Source organism: Yamadazyma tenuis, chromosome 7 (genome assembly GCF_029203305.1).
Source record: "Yamadazyma tenuis chromosome 7, complete sequence".
Taxonomy (NCBI): domain Eukaryota; kingdom Fungi; phylum Ascomycota; class Pichiomycetes; order Serinales; family Debaryomycetaceae; genus Yamadazyma; species Yamadazyma tenuis.
In genome coordinates, this window is record NC_089467.1 from 692433 (window position 1) to 709711 (window position 17279).

Genomic DNA, 17279 nt, shown 5'->3' on the forward strand with positions numbered 1-17279 from the left:
ACCTGGTTCAAAAAAAAAAATTCATCAACTTTGTTGGCGGGCTACGCTGTGGTGCCGGTGATTTCTCACCAAATTTCCCAGGAAGTCTCGGTTTCAACATTTTTTCCACTTGCCACCATCACACAAACATGTCACAAACAAGAGGCACGTTCGACTTCATCTTTGACTACGTTGACAGAGAGTCTTACACAAAGTACTTTCGGTTGGTAGTTGCTGTATGTGGTTATATCATTGTTCGTGGGCTCTACCAGAAGTGGGCCACCAAGTTCCATATCCAGCAAGAAGTGAACAGAGACAATGCGGAAAAAGCGGCCAAGCCTGCCAAAGACGCGGAACTCCAGAAACAGTACGAAGAGAAGTTGCAGCAGGAGGCCAAGACGTTTGGGTGGGGGAAGAAAACCAGAAGAGACACCAAGTTGAAACAGGCATATATTGAAGATCAGTTCAATGAGTTAAGACAGAGGCATCAAAGCGCGTACGACGCGGCCGAAGATCATGACATCGAGTACCTTCTTGAGGACTAGGTGTGGGTGTCAGGGCCATACTTTTTGGTTAATTCATATATTATGTATTTATTACTATATCATAACAGATTCTACGATGGTCGCAGCCTGTATAGGGCCCGCACTCTTCGCAGCGAAAGTTTTTTCAATCATCTCACTAGCATTATATCTCCAACAGAAACACATTCACAATGGCAGGAGACCCGTTCCTTTCTGATCCCTCAAGGAAGAGGAAGCGTGCCAACCGGCAGACCAGCACCGTGAACAGAAATACCAAAAATGGTGGCCGATCCACTGAGCGTATGTCTCGAGTTCCCCAAGACGATGAGATCTCTGGGTCCAGTGACACCGATGATAACTCCAACAATATCAGTGATAGAGACGTCGAGCAGATGTCATCGGACGAGGAGTTCCAGGACGAAAACGCCGCCGACAAGAGAAGACGATTGGCCAAACAATACCTCGAGAATTTGAAAAACGCAGACCTCGATGAAGACGATGAGTTCAACGCAAAGGACTTGGATGATGATATTGTTGGCCGCCGATTGCAACGGGACGTGGCCGAGTCTAAGGGTCACATGTTCAAGTTCTACGGGGCCAAGTTTTCGCTGCAGATGGAAGAAGTCCGGCCGGTGGTGACCAGAATTGGGTCCAAGAACCTCACGGGCATCGCCATTCACCACCCATATTTATACACCGTTTCCAAGGACATCGAGTTGGTGAAGTGGCAGATCCACGCCGACAAACGCAAGCCGAGCCGCGTGAAGCACACGAAGGGTGGATCCAAGTACTCTGATCTCAGAGATGAGCAACACCGAAACCACCACCACGCAGCCATTAATTGTGTGGCCACATCTCCCGACGGGAGGTTCGTGGTGACTGGAGGCGACGACGGCCGGCTCATCATTTGGTCCACCGAGAACCTAGCGTGCTTGAAGGTGTTGGAAACGCGAGCAGCCGTCAACTCCCTAAGTTTTAGAAGAAACTCCGACCAGCTCTATGCTGCCTGTGCGGACCTCAAGGTGAGGACATATTCCGTCACCCAATTCTCCCAGTTGGAGACGTTGTACGGCCACCAGGACAATATCGCCGACATCTCGTCCTTGTCGAGGGAGACATGTGTATCGGTGGGTTCTCGTGACCGAACTGCGTTATTCTGGAAAATCGCCGACGAGTCTCGTTTGACGTTCCGCAGCGGTGATGGGGCCAAACCGGCAAAGGGCCTGGACACCTTCCGGTCGGAAGGACTGCTTGACTGTGTGTCGATGGTGGATGAGTCCCACTTTTTGACGGGGTCTGATAACGGAAACTTGTGTCTTTGGTCGCTTGCAAAGAAGAAGCCTGTTTTCACCAGGCGATTGGCACACGGGCTCGAGCCGGAAATGGCACCAGCTCGTGCCAGTGCCGAAACCGCTGCTGGGGTTGAAATTCAGGTACCCATAAGACAACCGTACTGGATAACGTCGGTGTATGCGATTCCGTTCAGTGATGTGTTTGTGACCGGATCGTACAGCGGAGACATCAAGGTGTGGAAGATTGATAGAGAAGGTATGAGGAGTTTTGAGGTGATTGGGTCGTTGGCTGCAAAAGGCTGCGTGAACCGAATCGCGGTGGCAGAATTTACCAGTGCAAAGAAGATAGTTGTGTATGCATTGGTGGGTAAAGAGCATAGGTTTGGCCGGTGGCAGAAGGTGGAGGGCCGGAATGCCTTGGTATCATTTGCATTTAACATTTAATACATAGTAATATAAGATATTATAATGGAGTTTACAATGATGGAATATGCTCCATCATCGTCAAAATGCTGCTTCGTCTTCGCCATTATCGGCAAAATCGTCGTTTCCGTCATCAAAATACTTTTCAGCATTGTAGTCATCATCTTCGTCATCCTCGAACTCGTCTTCTATATTATCATCGTCTTCATCGTCGTCCGGGTCCATATCATCTCCGTTAATGTCATCTTCCTTGGTGTCAAGATCTACAGCCATATCTTTCAACTGCTCGAGAACCAATTTTGACTTGTCTTCCAGTATCGGCAGGGGTGCTTTGACGTCGCTGTGGATCTCGTGTGCTGCTTTGTAGGAAGATAACCCTATTTTCTTCTTTTTACTGACTCCCATCACCGAGTATAGTTCTTGGGGGAAGAACTCAAGATTATAAGGATGGTCTTCGATGGTGGAGCCAATTTTTTTGACCTTTTTGTACTTATCGGAGTGTCTTTCGATTCCGTCGGGGTGGGTGGTAGGGGTTACCTGTTGCTGGCTGTCGACAGAATTACCAGTGTAGAAGGGGCCGTCTAGTACGAGTTTGGTGAGGTTTATGGCTTGGATGGCTTGATCTTTTTCGGCGGCAGACAACGGGGCGTTGACGGGGAGTATAAGTTTAGGTTTCTCCACATCGAAGCTTGTGGTCAACACGTCGCTGTAGTCCAAGCCAAATGGTAAAATGGTTCTACCAAACCCTTTTGATCTGAAGGACATGGTGTGGAAAATTTTTTAGAATGCGCGGAGAAGAGATAGAGAGGAGTGATGAGAGAGTTAGATGGGATGGAACGATTGGAGATGGACTGTCCTTTGTACAATGGGGGAACGGTCAGATGGCGTGGGTCAGAACTTGGTCAACTTCGGTGAGTGTTTGGGTCAGATAACTATTGGTATGGGTAAGAACTTCGGTGGGTGTATGGAAATATGAACTGGATTGCAGCCACCACCGATATCATTTATCCAGACAATAATTGGAGGCTGTCAGGGAGGAAGTGGTGTTTCACTGATTTATCTATCCTAAGCACGTATTTGTAATCTTCAGAATTGTACCATATACCACAAACACCTGTAGATCCACAAAAACCACCCTCCTACAGATGTACAAAAAAACACTCACCTCCAAATCCACCCCTCTTCTTCCTCATCATGGTCCCTTTCTGGCCCCCGACACCTCGTTCTGCCTCCACCGCACTATTCCCTGCTTCCATCCCATCGCCTCATTATTGCTCAAAACAGAAAAACTGTAAACATTCGCAGTCATATATATGCACCAAAACAGCCTCTTCTAATATTAGCAAAAACATATATATCACCACCAAACCCCAATTTACTTGCTGCCACCACCATGGATCCCAACACCTCGATCCTCTCGGCCCAGGCCGCTCCCCAGGCTGCCGAAGGCACCTTGGTGATCATTGTGTGCCGAGCTAAACACTTGCCCAACCGACGCAAATTAGACAAACAATCACCCTACGTAACCCTCAGACTTGGAACCACCGCCAAAAAAACTCCGTCCCACTTTCGTGCCGGCCAAACCCCGGACTGGACCCACGAGATCCGCTTCGACTTGACCAGAGAACGAAAACCCATCTTGAAACTCGACGTGTTGGATGAAACCAAAAACGACCCCACGCCCATTGGAACCTGTGACATCGATTGTAGTGTGATTTTCCAGCAGGAAAAGCACCAGGACGGCAAGTATATCCACGACATGTGGTACGACTTGTCGTTGAACGGCAGAAGGGCCGGTACCATTTACTTGGAGATGACTTTCTACCCCAGCGCCCCGGTATTACCACCAAAGCTTTATGAAAATGGCGACTATGAGACGTCCCACATGCGGGGGTCCGGCTCCAGCTACCTGTCGGGCTACGGGTCCGCCAAGGACTTGCCAGCACCGCCACGGCACCCGTCTCAGTCGAGACAGCCCAGTGTGGTGGATGATATCTTTGTGAGCGCAGACGCTAAGAAAAAGTCGTTGTTCAGAAATTTGGTAGGGGATGTACCTGATACTTCCAATGGGGCTGAGGATGACGACGTGTTTGTGACGCCAGGTACCAGTCCTGAGAAGAAAAGCCGGTTTGCTAAGCTCACCAAACTCAAAAGTAAGTTTCAGAGCAAAGATCCTATCAGAACATTATGGAGTGCGGAGGAGCGAGAACGTCATGAGCGGGGGGACCGGGTGACCCCCATTGACATCAAGGAGTTTGATAATCTCGATGAGCTTGAGCGAGATATTCAGTTCAACAGTCCCAGAAGTCCTCAATTTGCAGCCACCGCAGACGATTCGTTTGACGTGCCCCCCAGCCCACCGCCGCACTCCGAGTACCTGCCAGTCCAACCGCACTCGCATACTCCCCTGCCACACCAAACGCCTCCATTAAAAACATCTCCGCTAAGAAAACCTCCTCCCGAAACCGGTGTCAAAGCCTTCAAAAACCTCAACCTTGGTTCTCCTGCCACCACATCGATTCCATACTCGGCTGATACAATTGGCCTTGACGATGAAGATGGCGGTTTGCCTACCAAGGTATATTTCATGGATAAGCAGGTAAAATCGTTATCGCACTCTTCGCTGCCTAGTGCGCCGGAGCCCGTGAACAAACACGAAATTGACCCCAAATTCTATGCCCCTACGCCAGGCGAGCACTTCAGCCGGAGTCGGCGTGAGGAGGACAAGCGGACGATGGACTTGCGGACGCGCGAGACCGGGTACTTGGGAGACGGTCAGTGGGACCAGAAGTTCAGTCCTTCAATATTTGATCGGATTCCCAACGATGAGAACTTGGGATTTGAAAACAAGCCACATGTGCCTCCTAAGATACCGCGGGGGTTGACGGAGCAGGAGTACTATGTTCTTGATAAGGAGAATTATTTGCGGGACATCAATGGTAAGAGGGCGTAGAGGTAAAGTACATAGAGTAATGATAATGCTGAGCTGGGATAAGAGAGTGTGGGAATTCCACATCAACTTGCTCATATATATATCGTCCACATACTGGCACATATACATATCATCCACATACTGGTATATATACATTTACATCCATATACTGGTACACATAAATTACAACGAAACTCTGTTTCTGGATATAAAAAGGTATAAACTTACTAATAACATCAAAGAACCAAATACTTCTTCACAAGAACTCAAAAGCGCTGTAAATTAGCCACTCGTCGTCTACAACAACGCAAGGGCAGCCAATCCCACCACCCCCATGGCCACATTCCTCGAAGCTCCTGAGTCAGCAGAAGAAGACTCATCATCGTCTTCATCTTCATCCTCAGCCGTCGACACCGCCGCTACCGACGTAGAGGTCGACTCGGCCACCGAGGTTATCTCGGAGGTGCTGTTATAATAACTGGAATAGGACGATACAACAGATGAACTGTTGGAGTAACTGGAGGCTGCAAAACTAGATGATTCAACACTAGAAGAGCTGTTGAAGCCAGAAGCAACCGCCACCACACCCTTGAAAAGGGTCAACGAGGGAACCGTGGACGAGGAAGAAGCCTCTTCGGTAGCAGCAGCAGCCACAGAAGCTACCGAAGCTGCTGATAAGGAAGATAAATAAGCAGCGTAAGAAGCCAGGGAAGCAGCTGCTTCCGAAGCTTCTTCAGCCGCCTCGGCCACCGAAGCAGCAGAGGCTGACGACACCGACGCTGCGTAGGCGGCGGCATTCTTGGAAGAAACGGAGGCAGCAGAAGCTGAAGAAGCAGCCTCAGCAGAAGCCACCGAAGCAGATTCTTCAGGAGTTAATAACGTCACGGTGACAGTGACAGTCGAGGAAACAGTAGTATCATCATCGGCTCTGGCTAATGCCAATAAAGCCAAAGGTAACAAGGTTTTAAACAACATAATTTTTGGAAACTAATAAACGTAAACAACTCGTGTGAGACTCGGGGAAGTTTTGAATAACCGCAAAAAGTGGGAGTTGATAGGTAAAAGGAAGGACTGGGGTAAGTTGGTTTAACGAAAGTGATAGAACAAACGTAGTTTAAAACTCGAGGTTCTATGGGTGTTTACGATGGATATGTTTAGTAAATTTTTTTGTCCATGGGAATGACTTGAGTTTTATTCGGGGGCTAAAAAATAAAAAACAGCGACTTGACAAAAGATGGTGAGTGCCGGACGAACAATGCATAAATGGAGCGAAGGCGCCTGCATTGGGACGAATTCTCCACCGGAATTTGCTTACGATGCCGAGCCACCTTCCATATTGGGCCCCATTATAAACAACAGTGTGGCCGGCCCGGTTTGTTTGGGCAATCCCATCTCCCGTTTGGGCCAGAATGGTTATGTTTGCTTGGCCAATCGTTAGAGGTGTGAAAAAGTGCGGCTACAATGGCGGCCATTGTTACCAGACGACTTTTCGTGTTTTGGTGTCGTTTGTTCACGTTACCGCTGTCCTTTTCAGAATTTGCTGGAAATGGTTAAAAGTTATGGTCTCCATTACGACAATAACAACCGTAGTTTTCGTGGCCAGTTCGGTACGCCTCTTGCTTGTCCCAGGCGATCTAGACTTAGGGGTATATCCGGTCCTGCACACACGCACTCACATCCCCCGGTCCTAATCGTCTAAATGGTCTATACACACCAAAAAGAAATCCCCGGCCGTTTAGGGGGCGCCGCATTGGGCACCGACGTTGGTGTGGTTGGTGGGTTCTATGCAATCCACGGGGTTATGGGTTACATACTGCCAATTTATCCCTTCTGGGATATGCTTGGCTTAGCCGGTGAGTGCCTCGCTGCCTGTGGTGCGGATGTTTTTAGTAGTTGCGTAAACAATTCTGCGTACAGGGCTGTTCAGTTGTCGTTAACTTCACACGAGAATCTCAACAGCACTTACGAGCTTAGCGATTCTCGGGAGTTGGCTTCCGCTATGTTTGTAACAGGACATTTTATGAAACCCACTCGCTGCGTTTTCAACCGAGACAGAATTAATCAACTCTGGGGGATATAAACATTTGGTGATCGTCATCCGATTAGAAGGCTCCAGTTCCCGTTCCCTCCCTCGGTTTGGTTTTTCCACCACGCGGTAGTAAATGTATTGGAGTAAATTCTGTTCAGGTGATATGGTAAACTCTTGGATGATTAAGATGATAAATGTTAAGGCAATCCTAGTAATTACCAGAAAGGGGTTTAATCAAAAGTCAAAATTTTGTCACTATAAGCCGGTGGGGCCCACTTTTTTTTGCTATTGGGGACATTATCGTCTGCTACGGAATAACCAAACCTACGCCTCCGGGGACTACAATACGCTACCTTTGAACTTAATGAGATGAAGTTGTTAGTATAGCACGTGAATTTATTTTTTAATAGACCTGAGTGCTTTCAATATTCCATGTTTCGTTCTCATGATATCTTTCATGCTTGCCTATTTGCAACCGATTAGTGGCTGCGAAAATAGCTATCAGAAAAAATACCACCTCCTCACCTTCCACAGCCCTGCTGTCTTTCTCGTTATAATGGTCCCAAACACCTTCTCGAAGTCTACCTCCCAGTTGAGTTCCTGGATCTTTGTATCCATTATCCTGGAGTGCTCCCTGAGCTTATTCATAACTTTCTGGAGCTTGATCGAGTTAATAAGAGATATAATCTTGATCTCCAGCTTGGAATAGTTGAAGTTGTCAGCAACACTTCCGGCCAGAATGGCGAACTGTATCAACTCGATTCTTCTCTTCGATGGTTCTCTTTCTGATAAAGCCTCGCATAACGTCTTCTTTGCAGGCTTTACTTCTCCTTCCTCCTCCTCCTCCTCCTCCTCCATTTTATGGTACTTAAAACCAGACTTATAAAAGCTCTCATCAAAGCAATCTTTCTCCAAGAAGGATGGGAGCTCAACAAGTTCCTCAAAATTGACCAAATTGATCTCTGTAATCAACTTGGTTAGCTTGAAGTCAAGAATATGCAACTCGTCAAGAAGGTCATATGGGTTCTCGGGGGAATCATCACCCTCCTGGACCTTGGCACATTCCTTTATTCTACCCTTCACCAATGTGATTTTTCTTAGAGTAGTCCATTTGTATTTGCAAGGCTTCTGCTAACTTCATTGTGAATGTGTGATGATAATTGGTCTGTCCTAATGGGTAAATCTAAGGATCTTAATAGTGATATGATTATGAGCGATGACTCACACTAGTGTTCAATTGATGCTCTCCAGGACGGATCCTCTTGGAAAGAGATGAGAGGGGTGGTGAGAGTCATATAAACCCTCTGCGAGGTATTTCAGGGTCTCTAGCGTGTTCCAGAATTGTGCATTTGCCAAAACAATGCTCTGTATAGTATTTCTTGCGGCTCGCTCGATCAGTGGAAAAATAATTTTCAGCCATTTTCATTCTCTTGCTACTCAATCGCAACTAACCATATCGTTTTTGGGTATTGGGGGAAAAGGCAACACAAAAAGGGTATGAATGCCCTCTTTGTGTGAGTCTGGTTAAATCTCTATACTGAGGTAGAATATCTCCCTGTTCTTCCTAAGCCCTTAATATTGTTTGTAGTACTCGCTCATCCGGAAGTTGCAAAACCCAATTTTGCTGCCGGCAGCTTTAGGCAGACATTTGGGGCATATTTGCTGGTCTTATGAACCCGACACTAGGGTTCGGGGTTTTTTTCGAGATTTTTAGGAGCGTTTTTTGGTTAGTTTCTGGGTTTGACAGGGAGAGGGTGCATGAGACTTGGCGAAATAAAAAGTCCGTTTGACCTCAAAATTGAATGGATGTGATCCTTAGACTTTCAGTAGTCTCGTTTATCTCAAATTGTCTCTTTATCCGTCTTCCTTCCGGTTGCCCACAGTTTTCTGCTGGTGCCATGGTTCTACTGTGCGTGCACGACTTTTGATACAAGTGCGACAGTTTTGTATGTGAAAATTGATAAAATTTTTCACTGCCATGAGATTCGTACGTGCGTACTCAGTGAAGTCATTACCGTTTGAGGCCAAGCCGGTCAACAAGTTCAATCCGGTGAAGTCGGCTTATAACTTCAGACCAAAAACCCCCACAAACGGTCTTGTTTATGCCCCTCCAGCGTCCCTCACATCTGTCAAACAAACTCCCAACGCTTTCCTCCCACAATCTGATCCCAGAAAGAATTTGGGAGTGCAGAAAACATACACTGAAGGCGAAGTCAACGATATGCCTGTGATATATGGCACCACTAAGTCTTACCATGTGAGTCAGGAAACTGCTCTTGAAATCTTGAATTTGAGAACCTCCGATCCAAGTCAGTGGACCATTTCCAAGCTTTGCAAAAAATACAATGTCAACCCCCATTTCATCATAAACTTGACCAAGGATTTCAAACCCAAGGCCCGCGAAGCCGAGAATCCTCAGTTGTCGAAGAGACAATTGGACCAAAAGAAGAGAGTGCAGATGTGGTTAAGAAATGAGTTTTAACGAGTCGTCATTACATACTACTGTAAATAGTTTTCCATAATAGTATACACATTATTTTACATAATAATATCATCTTCTTCGCCTTAGTGATACCCATCATTCGGTCTGGTCACTTTCCAACTCTCTTAACACAAGCTCTTCCAAATCCTGGAGATTCAGCTGGATGTTCAACTTAAAGTTGATGGTGTTCTCAATGATCTTTTGGATCTGATTGTGGAGCGAGTTCTTCTGTCGGTAAAGGGATCCTTTTAATGTCTCTGCTTCTATTCCCACATCGTTGTATTGGTGCATAACCGCAAGATATTCACTGCTGGCATCAACCTTTATTGCATTGATCTCTCGAGTCAACCGTTCAATTTTGGTGGAATATGTTGTGGACTTATCAGATATACTATTGTATAACTGATCATAACCGGATTTATCCATAGTGAATTTGGAGGCCAAGCTTTCGAGATCCTCACGCTGTTCTAAAAGCTTCTCATTTAATAAATCCACTTGTTCTTGAATTTTGATCTTTTGATCCTCTATGGCGTGGATTCTTGAACTGATCTCATTCTTAAACTTTATTAGTTCAATCTTCTCATCCTTCAAGTTCTTGTCGAGGATTTCAGTCGGTTTGAATTCCTTTGACAAATCCCACACCAACTCGTTTAACTTAACTTCAAAATTGTGGTTGGTTAAGTTCTTGTACTGCATCTTATATATCAAAGTGTTGTAATGTTTGATAAAATTATCAAGACTTTCGTAGCTGCTTCTCAACTGAAGCTGCTTGGATTGCAACTGATCGGTGATTGCCTCGATCTTGTCGTTTGTTATATCTATGCTCTCGCTTAACGAGCTTCTTTCGTTGGTGAGCTTATTAATCTTCTCCACATCCAACCCTTTATTTCTTAGGTTTGTTTCATAGGTTTCAATCTCCTGGATCATGGCATTAGAGCTTTCTCGGCAGTTGTGTATTTCAGCTTCAATCCCTTGTAGTATTCTCTCCCAATCAGACTGCCTCGATTCAACTGTCTCTACGTAGGCCTTGAACTTTATAAGATCGTTTTCAAGGGCTCGGGACTTCTTCTCGCTGTTATCATAGACCTTCATCTTCTCGTTAAGCTGGCCAAACTCCAGTTGCAATGTAGTTGTTTCCAGTTTCTGGGAGTCAATTTCCTTCTGGAGCTTTTGGTTAAACTGTTCGAAATTGGTCTTAAACTCCTCAAATATATCTCCAAACTCATCATTATTATACCGAGAATAGCTGATAAACGTCTTTTTAATATAATCGTCGTATATGTCGTTCAACTGATCGTCGAAAGACTTACTGTTCTGATGGAGGGTGTTGATTTCGCTCAACTGCAAGTTCAACTTGACGAGCCAATACAACATGGCAAGGAACGTGGGCCAGTAGCTACCACCAACTGCACTGATCTGAGACCGGTTGATTCCGTCGAGGTACGGATAGTTCAACAACTTCAAGATGGTGAACACTTCAGTTTCTATCGATTTGGTGAACTTATAAAAAGGGTCGATTTTGTTGTACAAGAACTGAAAGATCATGATGAAGTCCTTCTGTGTCGGCTGCTTAAGAGTCTTTGTAGTGAGTGGGTGATTCATCTCCACTTCAAACTTATTAAGTCGCAAGAACTCGTACACTTCACCTTGAATTAATGTCTGGTATTGTTTATCCCGTAGAGGTCGCGAATCATGGGTGTTGATACTGCTATTAAACACGGTTTGTTGGGAGTATTCTTCCCGTTGCTGGGACTGTTGGGAAGAGGAGGGCACGGAGCTTTGACGCCGCTTGAGCGAGGCGGGGGTGGATGCAAGGGATTTTCTCTTGATGCTGGAGGGTACAGACGTGGTGATACTATCGATGAGGCCACCACGAAAACCAGAGGGAAGGGTGCCCGAATGGATGAGCGACAGCCGCGTGGCACTTGCCATACTTAAACGCTTGTTGGGTTTGCGAGAAAGCGACGACGGAAACGGCAAGATTCCATTGACGTTATTCATCGATGGTGAGGTTTGGATTGTTGTTTACAAATTGGCTTCAAGGCACTTCGTTCGCGGGTGGTCGTGCGCGCACACCATTGGCAATAGTACCAGGTGAATCGGTCGAGGGGAGGACCAAGAGAAGTACAGAGATTCTTGCACCACGTAGACATTGCTGTAAACCGTAGCATTTCATGGGTCTTTTTTTCGTCCAGATATTTGGTCTCCTTCCCTTCCTATTTATTACCTCTTCTCGGTCGGTGACCAACTTCCTAACATCCCGCGCATTCTTGAAAACGACAATATTTGGAATTACACCTGTTTCATAAACTCATTAAACAAACCACCTACCGTATTTGTTTCTCTTGATCAAGCAAGCCGAGCATCGTCCCCCGCATCCACAAACACTTGCATCACTACCCACCTCGACTTTCTGCCTCCACGCGTTCACATTTAGATATTCCATTGTCCTACCGGCTACCCGACTCCATTTAACTCACTAGTGGAATCGTCTTCATACACTGCCCACCGCCACTACCATTGGAATCCCCGTCCCAGTGGCCTCAAGCGCCCATTTTTCCCAGTTGTTTTGACCTTTGCATTACCCTTTGATAACATATACGTCTCACGCCATGACTGAAAAGCCCAGCACTCCCATCTCGTCTCCCAAAATCCCCAAAACCCTCAAGTTCTCGGAGCCATCGACCCCGTCGGGCGATAAGAAGCAGCGCCGGCTCTCGGGCTTTCTCACGACTCCGGACCACCGACTCGATGGTCTTCCGTATTCTCCATCCGTCAAACGGCCCAGTTCTGACCTCCTGGCAGGACTTAGTAGCCACAACGTCCAGAGCCCCCAGTACAATAACCTCTTGAAGACCCCTCGCCACAGCACTGCTGGGTACGACAGCGATGATAACGAGCTGTCGGTGAAGCATAAGATGCAGAAAACTCCCACGTACTTTTGGCTGGGAAAGAAGTTGTTCACCGACGAGGCTGCCAACCACAAACGCGAGGAGTTGAACGAAATAACCTTGCAGCTCAAGGGTAAGTTGAGTAGTGCCATTGACAAGTTGCAGAAACAACAGAAGTACACCAAAAACAAATATAGCTTCAAGTTCACCGAGTTGAATTTGACCGACACGTCGCCCACCCAAGGTCTGCGGCCGTCACTTGAACAGCACTTAGCGCAATCACCCCAGACGGACCTTCCGCGGCCTTCCATCACCAGGGACTTATCACAAGATGAATCGGCCCTCAGCAAGGCCAACCGTAATCTCCAGACGTTGACCAACGATCCAGAGGACATTTCGCAGCCAAACCCTTTTCTCCAGGGAGAGTCACTCCACACGTCGCCGGTTTTAACTGAAAAACGGGAGAGAATCATCAACATTCCCAGCCCTGATGAAGACTCGAGTGCCCATGCAGCCTTGATGGCCACCTTGTCGAGACAACAGCAGAAGACCCCTTCGCCGGCATCAAAGAAAAAGTTCAGGCCTCTCTCGTTCGACTCGGCCAACTCCAAGTATAAGCTCCCACCCCTAAACGTGGCACTCACCAACGGAGCAGCCCCAGTTGCACACGAGAAGAATACGGAGCAGGACGCCGTTTTCTCACTCATGTCGCTTTCATCACCGCAGTCGGTGAAGTTCACCCACAGCCGGACCCAAAGCTTGAACAACACCGGCTCGCCTGAGTCATCACGGTCTTCTTCAGTCGTGCTTCCGCTCCCACTCCCCAGCCCATCTCAGCTTCATTCGCATCACCGAACGATGTCACAGGGTCAGACACTCCCGCCAATTAGCGGGATCCTTAACGAGGGGGGTAGAGCGGATAATGATGCCACCGACATCGAGGACGATATGACTGACGAGGATCACGACACCACCATATGATTTCGCTTCTTGATATGTATTTGTATTGTGTATCATTAATGTAACATTAATAATAGTGAGGGAACGGCTGAGAGAGAAGAGGATATTCCTAATTGTATAAGCCAGCAGCGATAACCATCTACGCAGTATACCTACATTTGTTGCGACAAACCTCATTAAGCTTCGGCTGCGAAAATATTCTCGAACTTCCTACGCACTACCGTGTTGCATTTAGTCGCATATCTGGTGCAAAAGTATCATCCACAAATTCATAATTAGAAGTACATTCCCAAAATGTGGAAGTATAAAGAACCTTCTAGTACCCAACAAGTACACATTAATGAATATTTGAACGCTAAGCTTGAAGACTTCCCCCAGGTAAACAATAAAGTCCCTAAAAATCTTGAGTTTGATGTAAGAAAAGTTTTGGGGGAATTACCAAAAGACGACCCAATGTTAAAGACAACGCCAATATGGTATGTGATTCTCATGTACTTCCCCCTGATCTGTAAAACCACAGACTTTGACCTCAGTACAAAATCGAAAGGTACTGCTAACACGTTTACGGAGGTAGTACAAGATACCATTTCGTTGGAATTAAGTCTTCCATCTCATAAGGCCTTTGTTGAAGAGCAATGGAAGTATCTTATACTGTTAATGGTCTGTAACAGTGACCAGCCATTAATGCTTACGAACCTGAATATTTTCTTCGCCATAGAATCATCTCGAGTACCAAGGATGACATTGGATCGGAAGAGAAAACTTCATGAGGCAACTATGACTGATATTGCAAGGGAAATGGTTTTCGACTTGGTAACTAATATAAGCCGGTTGTTTTTTGGACTGTCATTGGAAAAGTCGGACGGCATCAGTTTCAAAACCCTTCTCAACTATAAAATGACTACTTTACACTGCTTGCCTGATTTACCTGTCCTTGGATTACCCAGATTTGGTAGTATCATCGTTGGAGAAGTCAAAAAGCCATCGATTAAACACTAGATTAAACAGCTTCATGATTGCAACTATATGATCTTCATTAATGTCAGCGGGAGAAATGATTCAATAACGAAGAGTTTGGAAGGCTCTTTGAACCAACTCATTGCTTATCAAATCATGGCCAAATGTAAATTGGGATACATCTCAGACACAATAGTGCATATCTTCACCACTATCACAGATATCAATGATAAGGTGATGAGCGTTAAAGTGGATATCACAATATCAAGCAGGATATACAATGAAAATTCAGAAATGTATCCTCCTGCTGCTCTAATGCTTGCCAAAATTGCTGAAATTCAAAGAATGAAGCCAAAGGTTTACAAAAAACAAATTAATACAATCTTCAACAAAGCAAACAATTGGGCAAAGAAAACGTATTTGGATTTCTACTTTGATGAAACAATGACTACCAGGAATTTTCAATGGTTCAAGAAGAGCTTAAATCACTTGAAGCACACTTATATCTACTATGATTTGAAAACAACAGATGAAATCCAAAGAAAACCTGGCTTATACTCTCAAATCTTCTGCATACCTAACAAATATTTGGCCGCAACATTCTTGCTGCTTGACATACCAGGTGAAGAAATCGTCGTTAAAGTTTTTGACCCTGGTTACTACTTTATTTCGAATTGGAGTTATAAATATCAGTACGATGATGTTCGTTACAATATTCAACAATATTTTGAGAATGATATCGAACACTACCAAAAGGTAAACGACTTTAACCAAAGTCATAGGTGCAAAATCGACACACTTTCGAGTTTCAATGCAGGGTTTTGTTCTTTCTGGAAAGATCAGTCAAAACCAAAAGATTCAAACAACTATATTGCATCAGGTTTGACTATATTCATGCCAAAGTTGACAAAGAAGCCGAAGACACAAGAGGATTATTTAAAGGGTTTAAAGGGATTGATCACCATGGAGAACGCTGGTTTAGCCGAATTTGCTGTCAACTACGAAAATATGTTTATGGATAGGGGAAAGTTTATATTTTCCAACTATAGTTCACCTACAGAGGAAAGTGATGACACGCCAGAAGTTGAAAGTTTCCAATCTCAGCGGATCAAAGAGTTTTCCGAGGTGTGGCATAATAAGGACCCTGAGTATCTGTATATTATTGCTAAAGAAAGTGTAAACCGTTTCGAAGAAGAAACTCAAAGAGAAATCACACTTGATAATGATGTCCAAAATCCCAACAGTATGAGGAATAAAAGGTCATCGTAATTATAATTAAGTATAGTTTACTATTTCCCTGGATAGTAGATAAAATATTCACTTCTTTTGTGAACGGGGACAGTAAGGACTCTAGGACTGTTGTATAGTAGTAGAATAGGGGAATAAGAAGATGGAACCGAGATCCACATTAGACAGGCGCGTGATTAAACAAGAAAGCATTGTCCTGTGAATCACTAATCGTCTGACTTAGCATTGGTGGACCCATAGGCACTGTCAAATTCTTCTTCCACAATCTCGACCGGAACGGGTCTTTGCAAAGCCCTAAATGGTTTTTTGGTGATTTTGCAATACACCCAAATCGCACCCACTCGGGCGACAACACACACTAATGCAATTAAAATCCCACCAAATGGGGCAATTTCAAACGCCCCAAAGGCACCCCAGTCTTCAGGATCATATAATCCGTTCCAAATCAATAACAACTTCCCCCCTTCTTTGGCGGTTCCATAATAGACGGTTCCAAAGATAAAAATTGCAACCAAAGCTCCTAATCCTCCAACCATCACATCCACTCCCGTCAAAAACCAAAAGAACCGGTCACTCAAACCTAAGAATATGATTGGGATGATAGAGCTCGAAATCAAGTCAGCAATCAAATAAATCTGTAAGATATTATCTGCCACTTTGACGGCCAACACCACAATCGGTACAATCATTATCACCACCATTGCTCTAGCCCAGATGGTCTTAAACCTGTTTCTAAAGATATCATTGGAGATGGTTGACACAAAGGCAGACTGCAAAGAGTCAAAAGTACAAGTGCAAATGGTGATGGTGAATATCAAAACAAACGCGATGATCCACCCAGGCATCTTGGCAAGAAGAATGAAAAAGGCCATAGACCCGTTCTCATCCCCCACCGTCAAATCGCCCGACCACACGGCCAAAAACCCTGGCACTCCGACCAAGGTACAAATTACCATCACTATCACAGCCGAAATTGATGTACCAATAGCCAAACCTTTATCGAACTTACTGACAAAAGTTCTCAACCAAAACGAGTTCAAGAAGAAGGCATTTGAACCAACAGCCACAAAGAATACATAGTTCAACCCCCAGCCTAACTTTTTGTCCTGAAGCAAGTGTCAAGTACAGACGGACAGTGAATTAGAGTAGTAATTTGCTAAAATTGTTTGGACAGAAAGATAGAGTGATACTATAAAAGTGGTCTGAAACAAGACACTTTGTAGTGGAGAACAGGAAGACAGAACTGATACTCTTGACGAGGCAGCATGTGTGTGGTAGTGTGGGGTCCAAACAGGTCACGACAGAATATGGCAATTTTATCACTATGACAATAGCATCACTAGGGGTTCAATAAACTAATTCAGTTAACCAATGCCTATCCGGCTATTTCAATTACCAATTATTACTGTAACGAGACCGGCGGACCGATTTCGGGGAGGAGACGGTATGGGCACGCTTGCGCGACCCACTTTTCTGATGCGATTTTGCGGTAGATGACAAATCTTTTCTACTCATCAGCTAACTAATATACCACATTCATTCTCGGTTCCAGTACCTTACCA

The 17279-nt window shown here is 45.3% G+C and overlaps 11 protein-coding genes across 11 annotated transcripts; 6 read left to right on the forward strand and 5 right to left on the reverse strand. All coding sequences in view use genetic code 12, as the record gives it.

The window, feature by feature from the left end:
- Positions 1-128: 128 nt before the first annotated feature.
- On the forward strand, positions 129-524 carry PSN45_005125 (uncharacterized protein; the record flags this gene model as incomplete). The annotated part of the gene is made up of 1 exon (XM_006685522.1): positions 129-524. The coding sequence occupies one exon, from the start codon at positions 129-131 to the stop codon at positions 522-524; it is 396 nt and encodes a 131-aa protein (XP_006685585.1).
- A 170-nt stretch (positions 525-694) lies between these two features.
- RRP9 (pre-rRNA processing protein) lies at positions 695-2239 on the forward strand (the record flags this gene model as incomplete). The annotated part of the gene is made up of 1 exon (XM_006685520.2): positions 695-2239. The coding sequence occupies one exon, from the start codon at positions 695-697 to the stop codon at positions 2237-2239; it is 1545 nt and encodes a 514-aa protein (XP_006685583.1).
- Positions 2240-2299: 60 nt separating this feature from the next.
- Positions 2300-2983, reverse strand: RPC31 (DNA-directed RNA polymerase III subunit C31; the record flags this gene model as incomplete). Its single annotated transcript, XM_066158428.1, has 1 exon — positions 2300-2983. The coding sequence occupies one exon, from the start codon at positions 2981-2983 to the stop codon at positions 2300-2302; it is 684 nt and encodes a 227-aa protein (XP_066014525.1).
- Positions 2984-3611: 628 nt separating this feature from the next.
- On the forward strand, positions 3612-5171 carry PSN45_005128 (uncharacterized protein; the record flags this gene model as incomplete). Its single annotated transcript, XM_006685523.1, has 1 exon — positions 3612-5171. The coding sequence occupies one exon, from the start codon at positions 3612-3614 to the stop codon at positions 5169-5171; it is 1560 nt and encodes a 519-aa protein (XP_006685586.1).
- A 276-nt stretch (positions 5172-5447) lies between these two features.
- PSN45_005129 (uncharacterized protein) lies at positions 5448-6125 on the reverse strand (the record flags this gene model as incomplete). Its single annotated transcript, XM_066158429.1, has 1 exon — positions 5448-6125. The coding sequence occupies one exon, from the start codon at positions 6123-6125 to the stop codon at positions 5448-5450; it is 678 nt and encodes a 225-aa protein (XP_066014526.1).
- A 139-nt stretch (positions 6126-6264) lies between these two features.
- PSN45_005130 (uncharacterized protein) lies at positions 6265-8320 on the reverse strand (the record flags this gene model as incomplete). Its single annotated transcript, XM_006685524.2, has 3 exons — positions 6265-6279; positions 7705-8275; positions 8316-8320. 3 exons carry the CDS (start codon positions 8318-8320, stop codon positions 6265-6267), a joined length of 591 nt encoding a protein of 196 aa, XP_006685587.2.
- An 837-nt stretch (positions 8321-9157) lies between these two features.
- Positions 9158-9661, forward strand: PSN45_005131 (mitochondrial 54S ribosomal protein mL58; the record flags this gene model as incomplete). The annotated part of the gene is made up of 1 exon (XM_006685873.1): positions 9158-9661. One exon carries the CDS (start codon positions 9158-9160, stop codon positions 9659-9661), a length of 504 nt encoding a protein of 167 aa, XP_006685936.1.
- Positions 9662-9757: 96 nt separating this feature from the next.
- NDC80 (kinetochore-associated Ndc80 complex subunit ndc80) lies at positions 9758-11662 on the reverse strand (the record flags this gene model as incomplete). The annotated part of the gene is made up of 1 exon (XM_006685525.1): positions 9758-11662. One exon carries the CDS (start codon positions 11660-11662, stop codon positions 9758-9760), a length of 1905 nt encoding a protein of 634 aa, XP_006685588.1.
- A 611-nt stretch (positions 11663-12273) lies between these two features.
- Positions 12274-13533, forward strand: PSN45_005133 (uncharacterized protein; the record flags this gene model as incomplete). The annotated part of the gene is made up of 1 exon (XM_006685526.2): positions 12274-13533. One exon carries the CDS (start codon positions 12274-12276, stop codon positions 13531-13533), a length of 1260 nt encoding a protein of 419 aa, XP_006685589.1.
- Positions 13534-13806: 273 nt separating this feature from the next.
- Positions 13807-15738, forward strand: PSN45_005134 (uncharacterized protein; the record flags this gene model as incomplete). Its single annotated transcript, XM_066158430.1, has 3 exons — positions 13807-13988; positions 14307-14475; positions 14584-15738. 3 exons carry the CDS (start codon positions 13807-13809, stop codon positions 15736-15738), a joined length of 1506 nt encoding a protein of 501 aa, XP_066014527.1.
- Positions 15739-15923: 185 nt separating this feature from the next.
- PSN45_005135 (uncharacterized protein) lies at positions 15924-17257 on the reverse strand (the record flags this gene model as incomplete). Its single annotated transcript, XM_066158431.1, has 2 exons — positions 15924-16823; positions 17249-17257. The coding sequence occupies 2 exons, from the start codon at positions 17255-17257 to the stop codon at positions 15924-15926; spliced, it is 909 nt and encodes a 302-aa protein (XP_066014528.1).
- Positions 17258-17279: the final 22 nt, after the last annotated feature.